The sequence below is a fragment of the Ursus arctos genome, unplaced genomic scaffold (genome assembly GCF_023065955.2).
Source record: "Ursus arctos isolate Adak ecotype North America unplaced genomic scaffold, UrsArc2.0 scaffold_14, whole genome shotgun sequence".
Classification (NCBI taxonomy): Eukaryota; Metazoa; Chordata; class Mammalia; order Carnivora; family Ursidae; genus Ursus; species Ursus arctos.
Window position 1 is genome coordinate 15,721,416 of NW_026622808.1, and position 15,469 is coordinate 15,736,884.

The 15,469-nt window shown below is 60.6% G+C and overlaps 1 protein-coding gene across 4 annotated transcripts in view; it reads right to left on the reverse strand.

Moving 5' to 3' along the window:
- PTPRS (protein tyrosine phosphatase receptor type S) overlaps positions 1-15,469 on the reverse strand; it is a 96,696-nt gene that overhangs the window by 45,499 nt on the left and 35,728 nt on the right. For all 4 annotated transcript variants that reach the window (XM_057311443.1, XM_057311442.1, XM_057311444.1 and 1 more), the window contains exons 2-5: positions 13,922-14,118; positions 8,047-8,192; positions 7,343-7,484; positions 1,943-2,131 (exon numbers count right to left, since the gene is read on the reverse strand). In XM_057311443.1, coding sequence (XP_057167426.1) covers positions 1,943-2,131; positions 7,343-7,484; positions 8,047-8,192; positions 13,922-14,012 — 568 coding nt within the window. In that variant the 5' untranslated portion in view covers positions 14,013-14,118. The remainder of the gene's footprint in view (positions 1-1,942; positions 2,132-7,342; positions 7,485-8,046; positions 8,193-13,921; positions 14,119-15,469) is intronic.

A 15,469-nucleotide genomic window follows, 5' to 3' on the forward strand; every position in this document is an offset into this window, starting at 1 on the left:
GACGTTAGTTGTTGACGTGGGGAACAAATGAGACTTACCAAAGGTTTCTGAACGTTTACAACAGAGGGACAAGAAAAGAGAACAGGATCATTAATGGGTGTTATATAAAAGCCTGTATCCTCCCTGGGGCGGGGCAGGGAGGGGAGGTCAGAATAATAATCAGATAAAGCAGCTGATGTTCGCTGAGCACCTAGTCCCTGCCAGGCATTCCGTCTCAAGCCCCTCACACCAGTGCCAGGGAGCAGGCGCGTTTTATGGCCCCAGAGGAAAAGCCCTGCTCTAGGACACAGCAGATGCTGGCCCAGGTGCCGGGGCCCCGGGGTCCGTGCTCTCCGTCAGCTCTCTCTATCGGGGCCGTGAGGGCACAAGCCAGCAGGGAAGCAACTGGATCCTCGGGCTATCATCCCCCCACTGAACCCCCAGCTGCAAGTATCCTCTGACAGCACAGGAGGGGGAAGGCTGTCTCTCTCCCCCCGGGGCAAGGTCCCCATCTCTCCAGGGAAGAAACTCTGCCCCTTCACAGAGCTTGGCTCTTCGCTGGGCAGAAATGGAAAACAGGACGGGCAGACGGACCAGTCAGAGGATGAGACCGGGCAGTGAGTGGGGGCATTAAGAACAACTGGGAGGCCTTCAGGCAGGGCTGGCTCCAGGGTGGGGGTCCTCAGAGGAAGGGGGGAAAGAAAACAAAGTGGTGTACCCCAACATGTGTAATCACAGTGGACTGACACACGGGAGCGCACGGGGGGGCACATCCCTACCATGTGTCTGCACACATGGGGACGGGGGCGTGGCCTCAGACATATGCACGCACCGGGAGGGACAGTAACGTGGGTCAATGTGCAGCCAAGATGCAGGTGGACAAGCTCTGCTCCGGGAGGGAGAAGGCGAACCCACGTGCAGGCGGCTCAGCCGCACACGGGAAGCGGGTCAGGCCGGCACAGCGAGCCCAGACAGGCACATGTGGACTTGTCATGAAGCAGTGGGACAACTGACATAACACACACACAGCCCCCGAGACAGACAGACTCACAGATGGGGCACGTGGGCGCTAGGCCGAGACACAACCGTGGAACTACCCATCCCAAGGTGGCCAAGGCCTGGTGCTCTGGCCCAGCCGGGGCCCGGACAAACAAGCTGGACTGCCTGTCTGTGCCCCGTCACGTCCTTAGTGCTTCAGTCTTGGAGTCACTCTCTCCCTGCAGCTCTCTATGGCTCCCCATTACCTTACCTGTCTAAGGCCTCCTACCTGCTCCAGAAAGGCTCACTGCAGCAGCACTGGAAATACTCTCTTGCCTTTGCCTTAGACATCTCCCCTCTCCTCTGACGTGTCCGGACCCCATTACATCCTCACTGGACAGACCGACTGCTTCAGCAGGAAAGACACTCTCCCTCCACCACCTTCCATGCCTCCCCATCATCTTGACCATCTGTGCCCCATTACATACTCAGTGGTGAGGCACTGGAGACGCCCATCCCTGCCACTCTCCATGGCCCCCCCTCACCTCCGCCTGTCTGAACCGTACTGTGTCCCCACTGCGGGGGCACTGCAGATACCCCCCACTTCTGTGGCTCTCCATCACTTGCAACATCTGTGCCTCATTAGGACTGCACTGCTTGGGGACTGGAGACACTCTGCCCCTGGGATCTCTGTAGCTCCCCATCACTGTGCACACCAGGGTCCCTTATAACCCCACTCGTGCACGGACACACTCCCCTCCTACCATCTGCCATAGCTCCCCACTATCCCTGCCTGTCCACGCTCCATTATATCGCTTCTAGCTCAGCTCTGAAGATACTCTCCCCACGCCAATGCCCTCCCTATGGCTACACATCCCCTCTGCCTTTCTGTCTCCCATTAGTCCTCAGGGCTTGGCCCTGGAGATGCCACCCTCCCCCCGCTGCCCTCCATGGCTCCCGCATCCTCCCAGCCACCTGTGCTCACCTGACCGCAGCTGCTTTATGCGCCCGTTGCTGGCACTGGGGTCCACAGGCAAGAAGTCCTTGAACCAGGTGATCTCAGGGTCAGGGTTGCCACTGGCAGCACAGAGCATAGTAGCTGTCCGTGTCCGCTCCACCACCTTCAGCTGGGGGCCCATGTCGATGTTGGGGAAACCGGGGGGCAGCTGGTCCTCTGAGGGTGGAGACATGGGAAGAACAGGGCGGGGGCCCCGTTGCCACATGGCCGACCCTGCGGCGGGGGTGGTGGTGGCTGGGTCCCGCCCCTGCCTGGCCGGGGCAGCTCCTATGGCCTGCTTCCTGCTTGCCGCGTGGGGGGATTACTCCCACGGGAGGGCGTGCTGCGGGGGGTGGGGGGGGGGGTTAGGTCAGACCGGCGCTTCTCACTCAGGGCCACTCTGCCTCCCAGGGGGCTACTGGAAAGGTCTGGGGTGATTCTGATGGTCACACCTGGGGTGGGGACCGGGGATGTTCTCAACACCCCATAATGTCCAGGATGCACCCCCTTCCCCGAGAACGATCCAGCCCCAGGATCAGCAGCGCCCAGTGGGGGAGACGCTGGGGGTCCTTTAGAGCATCCAGAGCTAGTAAAACATAAACACAGGCGCCTGGGGGGGCTCAGCTGGTGAAGCGTCCGACTCTCGATCTCAGCTCAAGTCGTGATCTCAGGGTCGTGGGTCGAGCCCCTCGTGGGGCTCTGTGTTCAGCGGGCAGTCTGCTTGAGATTCTTTCTCCCCCTCTGCCCCTACCCCCGTTTTAAAAATACACACACACACACCGAAGCCCACTAACTCCGTGCTGCACGCCTTCCGCTGTGGTCCTCGCCACCCCCCGGGGGGACCCAGGATCCTCGCCCACCGCTGCCCCGCCAGCCTCGGCAGCCCCATTTCGAGCCACCCTCACCCTGTCTCCGTTCAGCCACACAGACCTCCTTGTTCCTCAGAGACATCAAGCTCCCTCCTGCGTCCCCCTCGGCCCCTGTCTACGCATCCACGTCCCCTCAGGCTGGCTCACACACCCGAGCTATACATCCTCCTGGACCCCAGAACATCTGTCCAACTCTGTCATGATGTACATGTGTCGCTGCCACGTCCCCACTGCCCAAGAAGGGCCTCGCATACAGTAGGTGCTCAATAAATGCGTGAAAAGCTCAGTTCCAGTTGCTGTTAACCCACGAGAGTCTCACCACACCTCCAGGCCTCAGTGTCCCCGTTCACTGGCAAGGTCCAGCTTCCCTCTGCAGTAAAGGGGGTGGGAGGGCCACCAGGAGAAAATGCCCCTCTCCCTGGAGGCCCTCAGCCTGACGTCCAGGGCCCGGCAGGAACGTGGTCATGGGCCGAGGTGATGAGCAGGCCAGCTAACTGGCAGGTGGCCTTCATTCGTATGCCTGAGAACCTTACCGAACTCTGTGGCCTAATTGAGCTGGAGTCTCGCCAGGGAAAGGAGGAAACTCGGGGGCCTCCCAAAGGGTCCCACCTGCTCCCCCACCTCCACTCTCCCTCTCCAGCACCTGGAGTCCAGGTGCCTTTTGCTCTGACCCCAAACACCCCCAGCTCCAGTCTAGCCTGTCATCCGCAACGGACGAAGGATTCCCCAGGGCCAGGGACCAGGCTCCGCCGTGTGATTTTAACAGCCACTCACCCCATTACAGGCCGAAAGGAGCCTCCCCCCCAAGTTCATATTGAAGCCCAAACCCCCGGAACCTCAGAATGTAAAGATCAGGTCTTTAAAGGGGTGATTAAATTAAAATGAGGTCACCGGGGCGGGTCCTAATCCAATCTGACTGGTGCCCTTGCAAGGAGGGGAGACGAGGACACAGACGTGCAGAGGGATGAGCACGTGAGGACAGGGGAAGAAGACAGCCGTCTGCATGCCTAGGAGTGAGGCCCCAGGAGGAACCGGCCCCGCCGACACCCCAGTCTCAGACTTCCCGCCCCCAGGACTGGGAGAGAATATGTCGTTTAAGCCGCCCAGATGGTGGGACTTGGTTACAGCAGCCCTGGCAAACCCATGCGGTCCCCACCCCATCCCTGATGGCCAAGTGACAACAAAACTAATCACGTGTGGGGGCTGGTGAAACTGAAGGCACACAGGAGGGAACGGGGGTGGTACAAACCCTACGGGGGGGGGGGAGAGTGGTGCCCTGGGGCCACCTGCCAGAGACCCCTGACCCCCAGCTGCACATCCACGGTTTCTACGTGCCGTGCACCGGAGGAGGAATGCAGAGTGGCTCCGAGCAGCACAAGGCTGGCGACAACCTAACCAGCTGTCAACAGGGATTCATTAGCTACACGCCGGGCCACCCATGGGATGTGATACAAAGTCCAGACACACCGCTAAGTGGACAGGGCTCAAAGTGAAAGATGCTATAGACAAAGGATCAAAAACTACCGCCCCCCAGGCCAAACCCGGCCCTTGGCTTGTTTTTGTTAATAAAGTTTTATTGACACACGGCCACGCCCCTCTGTGTCCATGTCATCTACAGCCGCTTTCTAGCTACGACAGCAGAGCTGAGAAGTTGGGACAGAGACTGGCCGGCAGAGTCAAAAAATTTCCTCCCTGGCGTTTTACAGAAAAAGTTTGCTATCTTCCGGAACAGACGATGCTGCTACCTGTGTGAAGGGAAACACTACCCAGGTATTTGCTTACAAAGGCCCAGAAGGGTCAGTGGGCATGGTGAGTGCTTTGGGGCACGGGACTGGGGGACTGGGGAAGAGGTGGGCGAGAGACCACCATGCAAGAGAGATCGGAGCCCCAGGCACACCGTGGTGGTGGGGGAGGGACAGGAGGCCAAGACGGGGCAGGGGAGAGGCAAGCAGGGACGGCACCATCCCATTCCTCCAGTGGAACGAGAGCTGCGGTCCTGGTCCAGGGGTGCATGGAGGGCAAACGGCCCCAGTCCCAAGTCCTGAACGCCATGTACCAGGCACTCCACAGCAGCATTCCTATGTCCTCCTCAAAGATGGCACCTAGTTCACAGAGGGGGAAACTGAGGCTCAGACAGACACACAGCTGCTCCAGGTCATACAGCCAGGACACGGCCAGGCTGGGTAGGATTTGTACCCAGGTCCAGCTAAGCCCAAAGGAAGCTGGGAGGGGCCAGCTGAGGAACCCACAACCCCCGGACTGGACCTCCTGGAGTCTGAGGGGGTGGCTGGACCCTGTCCAAGGTGGGTCAGGCCCTGTTTGCTCTTCTTGGGCCTGAGGCCTGAACCCCAAAGGTGGTTCTGATTGGCTGCCCATGATGTCACTGGAGGTTAAGGCCAAAACAACTGGGCCTCGCTTCTTGGCGCTCTAAGCTGGCACGTGCGCGCCTGTCACCCGAGAACGCATCCACGCCCCACGCGCGCTCATACGTGAGCACCTCCCATGTGTGTGCGGCCCTCGGGGGTCCCCGTGAGTGCGTGTGGGTGGCAGCCAGCCGCGTGGGGAGCAGGCGTGCACGGGGACTGGGGGAGGCTGCGGCTGCCCGACGGTACCGAGAGCTCCTAATTAAACAAAAATGTTCATCGCGTACCACATTGTGCCCGATTCCTCGGAGTTTAATTAAAACAACAGCACGGGAGGCGTGCGCAGGGTCCACAATCAGAGGGAGGGGGAGGGAGGCGGGGAGAGCGGGGCCCAACAGCCTAGTCCTTCCCTGCTCGGCGGGAAGAACCCCGGGGCTCAGGGCCCGGGTGGGGGGGCGCCGGGAGGACAGGCGCTCCTGGGTCAAAGGCTCCGGTCTGGGCATCCAGCCCAAACACCACGTCCTCTAGGCGGCCCGAGAACAGAGCGAAGCCAAGGAGGCCTTGATGGGGGGGGGGGGGGGGGGCAGGGAGCACAGACGGATCTTTCCCAGACTCCCAGCGACTGGGCGGTTAATAGATTCACAGCATGTCCTTTTAACTCTCTGAGCGCTTACAATGGAGGCTGGCACGGGGCAGCGGGAGGCAGGCTGTTCCGTCTGTGCCCAGGAAAGGTCAGGGCAAGAATATCTGCTGGGAAGAGGCGGGGCGGGGCGGGCCTGGCCGAGCCGGCTCCCTGCCCCTCCCCCTCCCCCTCCCTCCCCCAGCAGGACCTGCTCCAGGACCCAGCACGGATGAAACTAAGGGGCCTCTTGTTAAACAGATGGGATGGGCAGAGCGCTCCGAGGGAGGGACCCCGTGCAGGCTGCACCCACGGTCCGAGACCAAGTGCCCCCGGGGCCAAAGTGCCGCCCACCCCGGCTCTGCTGCCCTACAAGAGGCTGAAGAATGCCACCCCGGGCGCCACAGAACGCCACAGAACGGCTGGTGCCAGTCGTCCCACTAAACTCGGGAGTGCGAACAATAAGCTCGCCAAGCCCTCGGGCCTGGGCCCTCAGGAGAAGCCCCAGCCTCTCCTGCGCATGCTCCACCTACCTGGATCACGTGACTACCCCTCCAGTGAGCCTCGTTATTCCCCACTGTTATTCCCCACTAGGGAGGTGAGCAACCACAGCTCACGGAGGTTTATTAACTTGCCCAGGGTCACACAGCTCACAGAGGCTAAAACGCCCTTGCCACAGAGCAGGCAGGAGGGGCAGCTGGGTGGGTAGGGGGTCTGTGGCGGGACTGCCTGAAGGGTGCTGTTTTACAAGGAGAATGTGATTTCCCGGTGCCCCCAGCCCGCCCCAGCGACGCTAGCCAACAGCCCAGCAAAGCAGTGTTCCGGAAGGATCTGTGTGAATGCATGGAGGGTAGTGGGCAGATGTTTGCGCCTGTCCAACATATCTATTCCTCCTTTGTCCCTTTGGGGGAACCGCCCCTTGCTGACCCTGTCTGTGTGGGCTGACACACCCCTGACTCCAGGGAGGACCCTGCCAATCGGAGTATTTGTTCCTCTGGCCACAGTAAGTGGCTCAGGGATGGCCATCTCACCCAACCCGGGCAGGATCACCTGGTTCTCTCTTTGGGGTGGCGGCGTGCAAGCCTGGAGCTACTGAGGGTCATCCCACTAGGACATAGTCAGTATGGAAGAAAATAAACCCAGAGGCAGAGAGAGGGTGAGACCTAAGAACACCGTAGGAGTTCCTGGATCTAGCTGAACCTGAAGCTACCTCGTCCACAGAACTTTTCATTACACAGATCAAGAAATTTTCTTTATTACATGAACCAGTTCAAGGTGGATCAGGCTCTTCTAATCAGAGAATGATTAAGATGACAAACGGATGACGCTAGTCCCTTCACACCGCTCCTTCCTGCAAAGGCTCAATAAATCCCTACTGGCAGGCTCAGGGCAGCACTGGTGTTAACAGGCTGGGGAAGAGAGATCAAGGTCCCCCAGAGAGAAAATCTAAACCAAGATCTTTAATGATTCTTTTAGTATTTGCCCCAAAAGCCCGGGGCCCGGCTCCCCTCCACCCCCACCCCAGGGAGCCCAATACCTCGGAGGACAGTGAGCTTGGCATGGACCGTGACCTCCCCAGCGGAGTTCTGGGCCACGCACTCGTACACATTCTCATCCCGGGGTGTCCGTAGCGGCTGGATCCTCAGCACGGCCCCCGCACTCTGGTCAAACTCGATTGTCTGCCACGGGCAGGGGAGAGAGCAGGGTGAGACTGAGGTCCCCGGGGTGTCTGGCAGGGGAGCTGGGGGCTGTACTGTCCATGTGGATGGGCGTCCTGTGCGAACGCACCGCAGGCAGAAACCGGGCCCAGGTCTGTGCAAGTAGGAGGGCTTGTGTGTATGTGGGTGTGTGAGAAGCACGGGCAAGTCTGTGACAGGCGTGTGAAGGCACGTTGGCCCTAGATGCGTGTGCGTCTGATCGTGTCCGTGTTATGGAGTTGTGCGGAGGCTCCGTGTGAGAGATGGGACAGAGAGGGTGGGGCCTTGCTTGAGGCCACACAGCACACGGCCAGCAGAGCAACCCAGCCTGGCCGGGCCCTCAACTGCGCAGGCAGGTGGGGCGCATGGCAGGGGAAGGGGTGAGAGCTGCCCAGGCCACGGAGGGTGGCAGCCTGGCCTGGCCGCCAGCGTTCGCCCGGGAGACGTTTCTGTGACGTCTGCGGCTGAGCGTGGCTGAGCCGCTGTGGCCCCGTCTGGGGAGGGGGTGCTGGCCCCAGACCATCTCCCCTCACCCCCGACTCACCTCAAAGCGCTGGGAATTGACCTTCTTGCCTTTCTTGTTCCAGGTCACCCGTGGCTTGGGGTCACCCGTGGCCTGACACACGAAGGAGGCCACACCCCCCGACACACCGATCTGGTCCTTGGGTTCTTTGATAAACCTGGGGGGCTCTGGAGATAGAGAAGGAAGAGGAAGGGTCTGGTGGGCCCAGGCGTGAGGCCAGCAGCCCACAGGGCCATGCAAACACGCCCTCCCTCCCCACGCTCACCCCTGAGACCACAGCCACACATGCTCACACGTGCTTCCAGCCTCATAGGGGCCACAGAGGATGGTGGAAGGGAGCCCTCCCCCAAGACTCCGGGGTCCTTAGATTTAGCGCCTAGAAGCCCCCCGTGGGGTGCCCAGCCAAACCCTGGAGGGTCCTTGGCCCGGAAAAGACTTGCAAGGAGATAATCCCCTAGTGGGACACATGGGGAAACTGAGGCATCAAACAGGGAAGCAGGGGGTGACCAAGGGATCTGAGGTCCCAGCCCACATTCAAACCCTGGGCTCCAGCCTCTGAATCCATGGGAGACGTCCAGACGCGAGGGGCCAGCGCTGGAGGCAAGAGCGCAGAAACGCTGATCCCGTTTCCCTAGGGGTACGGTGCTGACAACCTACTGAGTGCCTAGTGTATGCCGCGGGGTAGTTCAGTAATATGTGACCCTCTGATGGCGCTGAGCACGGGGCCCCAGGGTCCCCATCTGACACATGCAAGACTGAGGCACAGAGAGGCAAAGCCTTTCCTTGGACATACACAGCCAGCCGCCCGAGGGCCGAGCCGGAACTGGACCTCGGCTGGCTCCTGAGCCCACATTCTCGGCCGCTCCCAGACATATGAAGTATTAACTCTCCAGGACAGTCTCGAGTGGGGCGGGCGGGGTCTTTAAGCCCCGACAGCCGCTACCCTGCACGTGGACAGGCTGCCGTCCGTGAAAGCACATTCCCAGTGCTCTCTCCTTACTGAGTCTTCTCAGCTACTGCTGAACGGCCCAAGCGATAGGGGACCTCCACTCGCGCTGATGCTACAGCCGAGCCCATGAAGGCAATCCGGTGACTCCTGAGGTTCTCACCGGCAGATTCAAGGGCTGCGGTGGGCTGGCGAGGTCCTTCAGGAAACAACCTAGCTACCCAACAAAAGGGGACGGACGCCATGTCCCCGGGGCACCCCGAAGTGGGATGCTGGGCAGCACAAAGGGATGAGGGGGCTTTCCTAACTACTAGGGCAGGAACAGCAAGATCCAGAAACTGTAAGACGCAAAACAGTGAGGGGTAGAGAGTACAGCGGATGTTACTGTTTGTGGGAAAAGAAAAACGGGGGTGGGGGGGTGGGGGACAGAGAAAAACAGGGCGGGGGGGCGCACGGAGTGAGCGTGTGTGCGCATGCAGAGAAGTAAAGGCCGCCCCAGAGGGAAATGGGGTGCCTGGACATGGGGAGGGGGAGGGGAAGAGGCCTCCTACTTGGTACCTTTTTGAGATTTTCAGCTGTTTAAAGATAAATAGAAATTCTTCAAATAATTCTTTGAACAAAACGGGGAGCCCATCCCAGTGGCCTCGCCTCCCCTCTTCAAGGCTCTGCTCCCACTGATGTGACCACGCGCGACTTTACTGGCGGTCCGTCTCTTCTGAAAATCTGTAGACCCACTGCGAGCAGGCCCGTGCGGCCTCCTTCAAGTCCTGTGCTCCCTGCGGAGCCGTGGTGGTTTCTCACGTTGTGCGGATTCAGGGTGGAGAAGCTTGGGTGAGGCCATGTGGCCCAGACCCGACAGCACCCGCATCTGAACCCGGGTCTTTCTGTCCACAGGCGCAAGTCTTAGGCTCCTATCACCTCCAGGCCTTGGGGCTGACGGGGATGTTTTGCTGCACGCTGAGCCCTGCACTGGGCCCGCCTCCCTGGCTCTGCCTGCCTGGGCGGCCCCTCCTGCAAGCCTCAGGAATGGTGACCCAGGCCATGCGCATCCCCAGCCGATGTCACGGAGGAAAGTCACTGTGGCCGGGTCAGGGCTCTTACTTAGGGGGAAATCCTCTCTTGGGAGGCCCTGGAAGGAAGGGCAGGAGCGAGCTCCGGGGGGCATCCAGCTGCCTGTTTATGACTCGGAGCTGGGACACGCCCCCAGCACCCTCCAATCCGGGGGAGGAGACAGCGGGAGCCCCTGCTGTTCCTTCCTGCGGGAGTCCCTTCCTCCTCCCTTCATCTGGCAGCTTCCACCTCAGCGAGGCCAGCACCTCCCCTGGGGAGCCTTCTCAGATGACCATACGCTGGGTCAGGAGCTGCTTGGTCCTCACCGCTGCCTGGAGACCCCCCATCACAGCCTTGCTCATGCTGGGCCGAAATAACTGGTTATGTGCCGCTCAGGGTGGGCACGGGGTCGCCAGGACCCCACCACACCTCTCTGGTGACCCCTGACGCCCACCTAACACTGGACCCAGTGAAACAGCCCACTTGCTCCTGGGCTCCCCGTCTCTGCAGGGCGGACGTCTTCTCAGCCCATCTCCAGGTGGCTCTGGGGTCGCAGACAGTCTGGAAGAGCTTTGTCCCCTCACTGCACCCCATTAGAAAATATCCTGTGGACACTTGGATTCTCTCCTTTGGACGAACCCTCCCCTCCTCTTCTTGGCAAAGGGACCCCGACACAAGACAGACGCCCTGGGTATGGCAGTCACTTGTGGGGAGCCACCGTCCCGTCTGTCCTGGGCCAGGTGGCACTCAGCACTGTTCCTGCACCTGGGACACATAGAAGCAAAACCAGGGGTCAGGGAGGGTGAGAGACGTGCACAGGGTCACCCAGCTCGTGACAGATGGGAGCTAGGATTCCACGGGCCCGGATCCAGCGACCTACCCCCGGAAAGGGCACATTCGATAAATAGGGTTGTGGGTCCTCATCCTGAGAGTGTGCCCCAGGGGTCTCCCTGTCTTCGTTCCGAGCAGTGATACCACCAGCATGGAGGCTGGGAGAGCCCTGGCCCAGATTCTGTTTTTCCACTCTGGACTCTGCAGCGCCGGAGACCCACCCTCCGGTCCCCTCCAACCCCGCCTGGGCCAGCCCCACGGCATCCTGGGAAGGCCCCACAGGACCCAAAGCCCTTTCTAAAGATGAAATCGCTCCTCTTGGCGCTGGCTGGTGGTTTCAGCTGCCCACTTGGGCTCTCTGTGGCCCAATGGCCCCCACCCTCTGTGGCTCCCCAAGGGCCTGGGTCATTCCCTGAAGCTGGCCGTGCAAATCGTGGTGGGTCCCAAGGACGGAGCTCCTGTGACACAGACCTGCCTTTGGAGGCAAGATGCAGACCTGGGGTTGAGTGTAGGGCAGTACCAGCACCTAAAGCTACACAGCAATCATAACTCCAGGGCTCACTGCAGGGGCACCCACTGGGCCTGCTCCAGCTGCACACCAGGTGCTAATATCCTGGGTCACCCTCTCTGCTCGCCTGGACCAGCGTCCTCACCGGCGCCCTGGTCCCCCAGCTCAGGCCCTTGCCCCCGGTCTGTACTCCCCTCAACAACCACCAGAGGGTGCCGGTGAGCACTTGAGCCCGGTCCTGCCCTCCTCTGCCTACCGCCCCTCCAGGGCTTCCACCTCCCTGGGGCAGAAGCCCAAGTCTTCTCTGAAGCCCCCAAGGCCCTGCACGACCTGCTCCGGCCCCTCCCTACCCTTCCCTCCTCCCTCTCTCCCCCTCACCCACTCTGCTCCAGCCACACGGGCGCCCTGGCTGTTCCTCCAACACCCTGGGTCTTGCCCCTGGGCTTTGGCACATACTGTTCCCTCTGCTTGGGAGTTTCCCCCAGATACCCACAGGGTGCACTTCTCAGCTCCTTTAGGTCTCTGCTCAGAGGCCACCTCACTGCGACCTTCCCTGATGTTCGCCCACGCCTTTAAAATGCAGCCCCCAACCCTCCCCTCACACCCACATCCCCACCAGCCAAGTCCACCAGCATGTCCACCAGCCAACACACTTAGTGCTTCTCCCTTGCTAGATTATGAGCTCCGTAAAGGGGTGGGATGTTTGCTTCATTCCCTGTGGCTAAACCAGTGCCTGGCACACAGTAGGTACTTATTAAAGACGCACTGAATGAATGAGACCACAAGTCGCTGTGGTCACACGACAGAGCCCGGATTTAAACCCAGGCCAGGGCAGTCTCCAAATCCTGTGGTCCCCCCTCAACCACAATGGGTCTCCGGCTCTGGCAGCCTCAGTTTCCCCAAGGCTGGTAATTATCCCTAGAGTAAGATGTCAAAGGAGTACACATATTATTTATTCAATCAGTGTAAGTTAAACCAGCGATTCTCACTCTCAGGGGGTGGGGGTGAGACATTGTTGCCTGTGGACGTCTGTGGTCATCACGACTGGGGGTAGTTCCTGGCATGGAGTGGGTGAGGTCAGGAATGCTGCTTGACCCCCCCCCCCACAGTGCCCAGGATGTCCCTTCCCAGTGAACGATCTGATCCTGCATTAAATGAATGAATGAAATGTTCAAATGCTTGTCGCCTTCGCCTTGCTGTTCCCACGTGGGGAACAGAGCCCCGGAAGGCACAGGCTCGGGGAAGTGACCGTACGGATCCCAGCCCAGCCGCGGCTGGCTACTGTCCCGGAGGCAGTGTGGTGTGATGGTCAGGGACCCAGGCTCTCACACCACACGGCCCGGGTTCAAATCTTAGTGTGGCTACTTCCTGGCTGCCATGAAACCTCTCTGTGGCTCAGTTTCCCCATCTGTACAATGGGAACAATGAGAACAGCATTCATCCCATCAGGCTGTGGTGGTTGATCTGAATGTGTTAGGCATCTACTAAAAAACAACACGAAAACAGGGTAAAGCACGAACCGCTAAGGCCAGCGTGCACGTCTCTGGTGTTCTCACCCAGCAGCCATAATTACTGTGCTCATGGGAGCATGGGATTGTGGGCCTACTGTGTGCCAGGCAGCATTATCGCGTGTCTTTGCCACGGGAATGCGGGGGTGTGGATCTGTGCTGAGTCTCATTCAGTCAAGATGGAAACGGCAGCTGAGAGAGGCTGAGTCACTGGCCCAAGGTCACACAGCAGGTTGATGGCAAAGTCAGGATTCAAACCCAGACTAACTACAGATTCCAGTTTCTTTCCTGCTGGCCTGACCCTGTGTGTCCCCACGGGCCTGAGTGACGCCTCCTCTAGGCCCCCCGTGGTAGCCTCAGTCTTGGTGTTGGGCCCAGGATGAGGGAAAGGACCCTCATCCTTTCCATGTTACGGCCAGAAACAAAGCCTTGCCCACCCCAAACTACACCAACCCCTTTCTTCACCTCTAGGCCTTTCCGCAGGCTAGCCCCTTCACCAGTAATGCTCTTTCCATCAGCGAACTCCTACACACCCACAAAGCCCCAGCTCCAATGTCTTCTCTCTCAAGAAGCCTTTCCGGGCTCCACCTGGGAAGGTCTGGTTGCCCGTGTATCTGCCCCCCCAGGCCCTGGTGTTTCTATGTGTGGCAAGGGAAGGGGAACTCTGTGGCTTCAAGGCGTGACTTCAAGTAAGTCCCTGCCCCCTCTGAGCCTCAGTTTCTCTCACTGCGAAATGCGGAAGGTAATGGAACCAGCCGGCTCAGTGTTAGGAGGCTGGAGGGAGGTGACACAGGCGAAGGTACAGAGCTGATGCTGGGGAAACAGCCATCATCATCATCATCGTTCCCGTTACTGCTTTTAATGCCGTCGTTATTATTGGCCTCTGAGCCTCCCAGGACCGGCGCACGGTGAGCACTTTGCTCCGCCTCCTCCATGGAGCACAGAGGCTCTGCCGGGCAAAACCAGGGACCTGGGGAGGAGGTGGGGGCACGCGCACTCACGCACACGTAAACACGGACGCGGACGCCCACGCGGCCCGCACCAGACTCTTACCTTCTGCTGCGCAGCCTCCGACCAGCAGGACCACGAGGAGGCCCATGGGACCAACCACAGATGCCACGCCGGGGCCCCAGGCAGGCGCCATGCTTGGCAGCTACCTGCAGCCTCCGGCCTCCGCCCTGGAGGGGGACGGCCCCCCGGTCCCTCACAAAGAGGCCTCGAGCCGAGCCGAGCGTCAGACGGGGCAGCGTCTGCAGAGACAAGGGAGGCACCGTGAGAGGGGAGACGGGCAATCCGGGCGCCTTCATGGAGGAGGCAGCGGGGGGGGGGGGAGATCACAGAGGGGCGGAGGAGAGGGAATGGGGCCGGGGGGAAGGGGCTGTAGGACAACGGGGGGGGGGGGGGGGCGGGGGTGATGGGGCAATGATGGGGCGGAAGGAAGTGCTGAGCCCCTACTGAAGGCCTGTGTCTCCCCCCACATCCCTGTGCTGAAACCCACCCTCCCTGTGACAGCGCTAAGAGGCAGGGCCGTCGGGAGGGGATTCAGCCACAAGGGCGGAGCCCTCAGGAACAGGCGCAGTGCCTATGAAAGATCCCACAGGGCTCCTCACTCCCTCTGCCGCCCCAACAAGGCGAGAGGAGGGCCGGCTCCAACAGGGTGAGAGGAGGGCCGGCTGGGAAGCAGGGAGCAGCCCTCACCAGAACCCAGCTCTGCCAGCACCTTGATCTTGGACTCCCAGCCTCCAGCACCATGAGAGACGCGTGTCTACTGTCGCTAAGCCCCCGGCCTATGGTATTTTGTACAGCATCCCCGACGGACGGAGACTGCCCCCAGCCCCCAGCTGACTGCGGATCAGTCAGCCTCCACTCTGATGGAGCCCGGACCTCAGACCCCCGCCGATTGCCAGGACTGAGCAGCAGCTCCAGGGGTCCTCTGAATACCCACTGCTCTCCGCCCAGGCTGGGCCTCCGGAAGGACGAGGCTCCAGCGAACGCTGCAGGCTGTCTGCATCCCACCTCAGCCCCGCTCAGCCCGCAGACAGATCTTCCCCAAACACACCTGCCCGGCCCTGCCGCCTGCCCTGTTCTAATGCCTCTGTGGCTCCCGCTGCCCCCAGAGGAAGCCACTCCTGCTGATCTCACTTCCTCCGCTCACGGAGGTGTAGCTCAGTCCTGCCCGCCAGCCTTTGCCCCTGCTGCGCCTTCTGCCGGCACTGCTGTCCCCCCACCACTGTGTGACGGGTCTCAGCTCAGCTGTCACTTCTTCCAGAAGCACCCCCACCCCGCCCCCGCCACCCATTCCACATCCCACAGCCTCAGAAATGAGTAAGACCATCATCCTCCACGACTTCAGCCCAGTTTGCAAATTACATGCGAATGTTAATCACTCAGGAGTCGGTTTCTCCCACAAGAATCTAAACTCTTCTAGGGCAGAAGAGTCCCTGATCACAGGGGCCAAAGCCCCTCCCCAATCTCCACTTTGGCCAGAGCCGGGGCAGAAGGCCGGGGCAGAGGGTCGGAGAGAGGCAGGGAGAGGTGAGGCCTAGGTCAGCCCCACACCCACCCCAGGCCATGCCCCGGGCGGGTCCAGGCCACGACCAC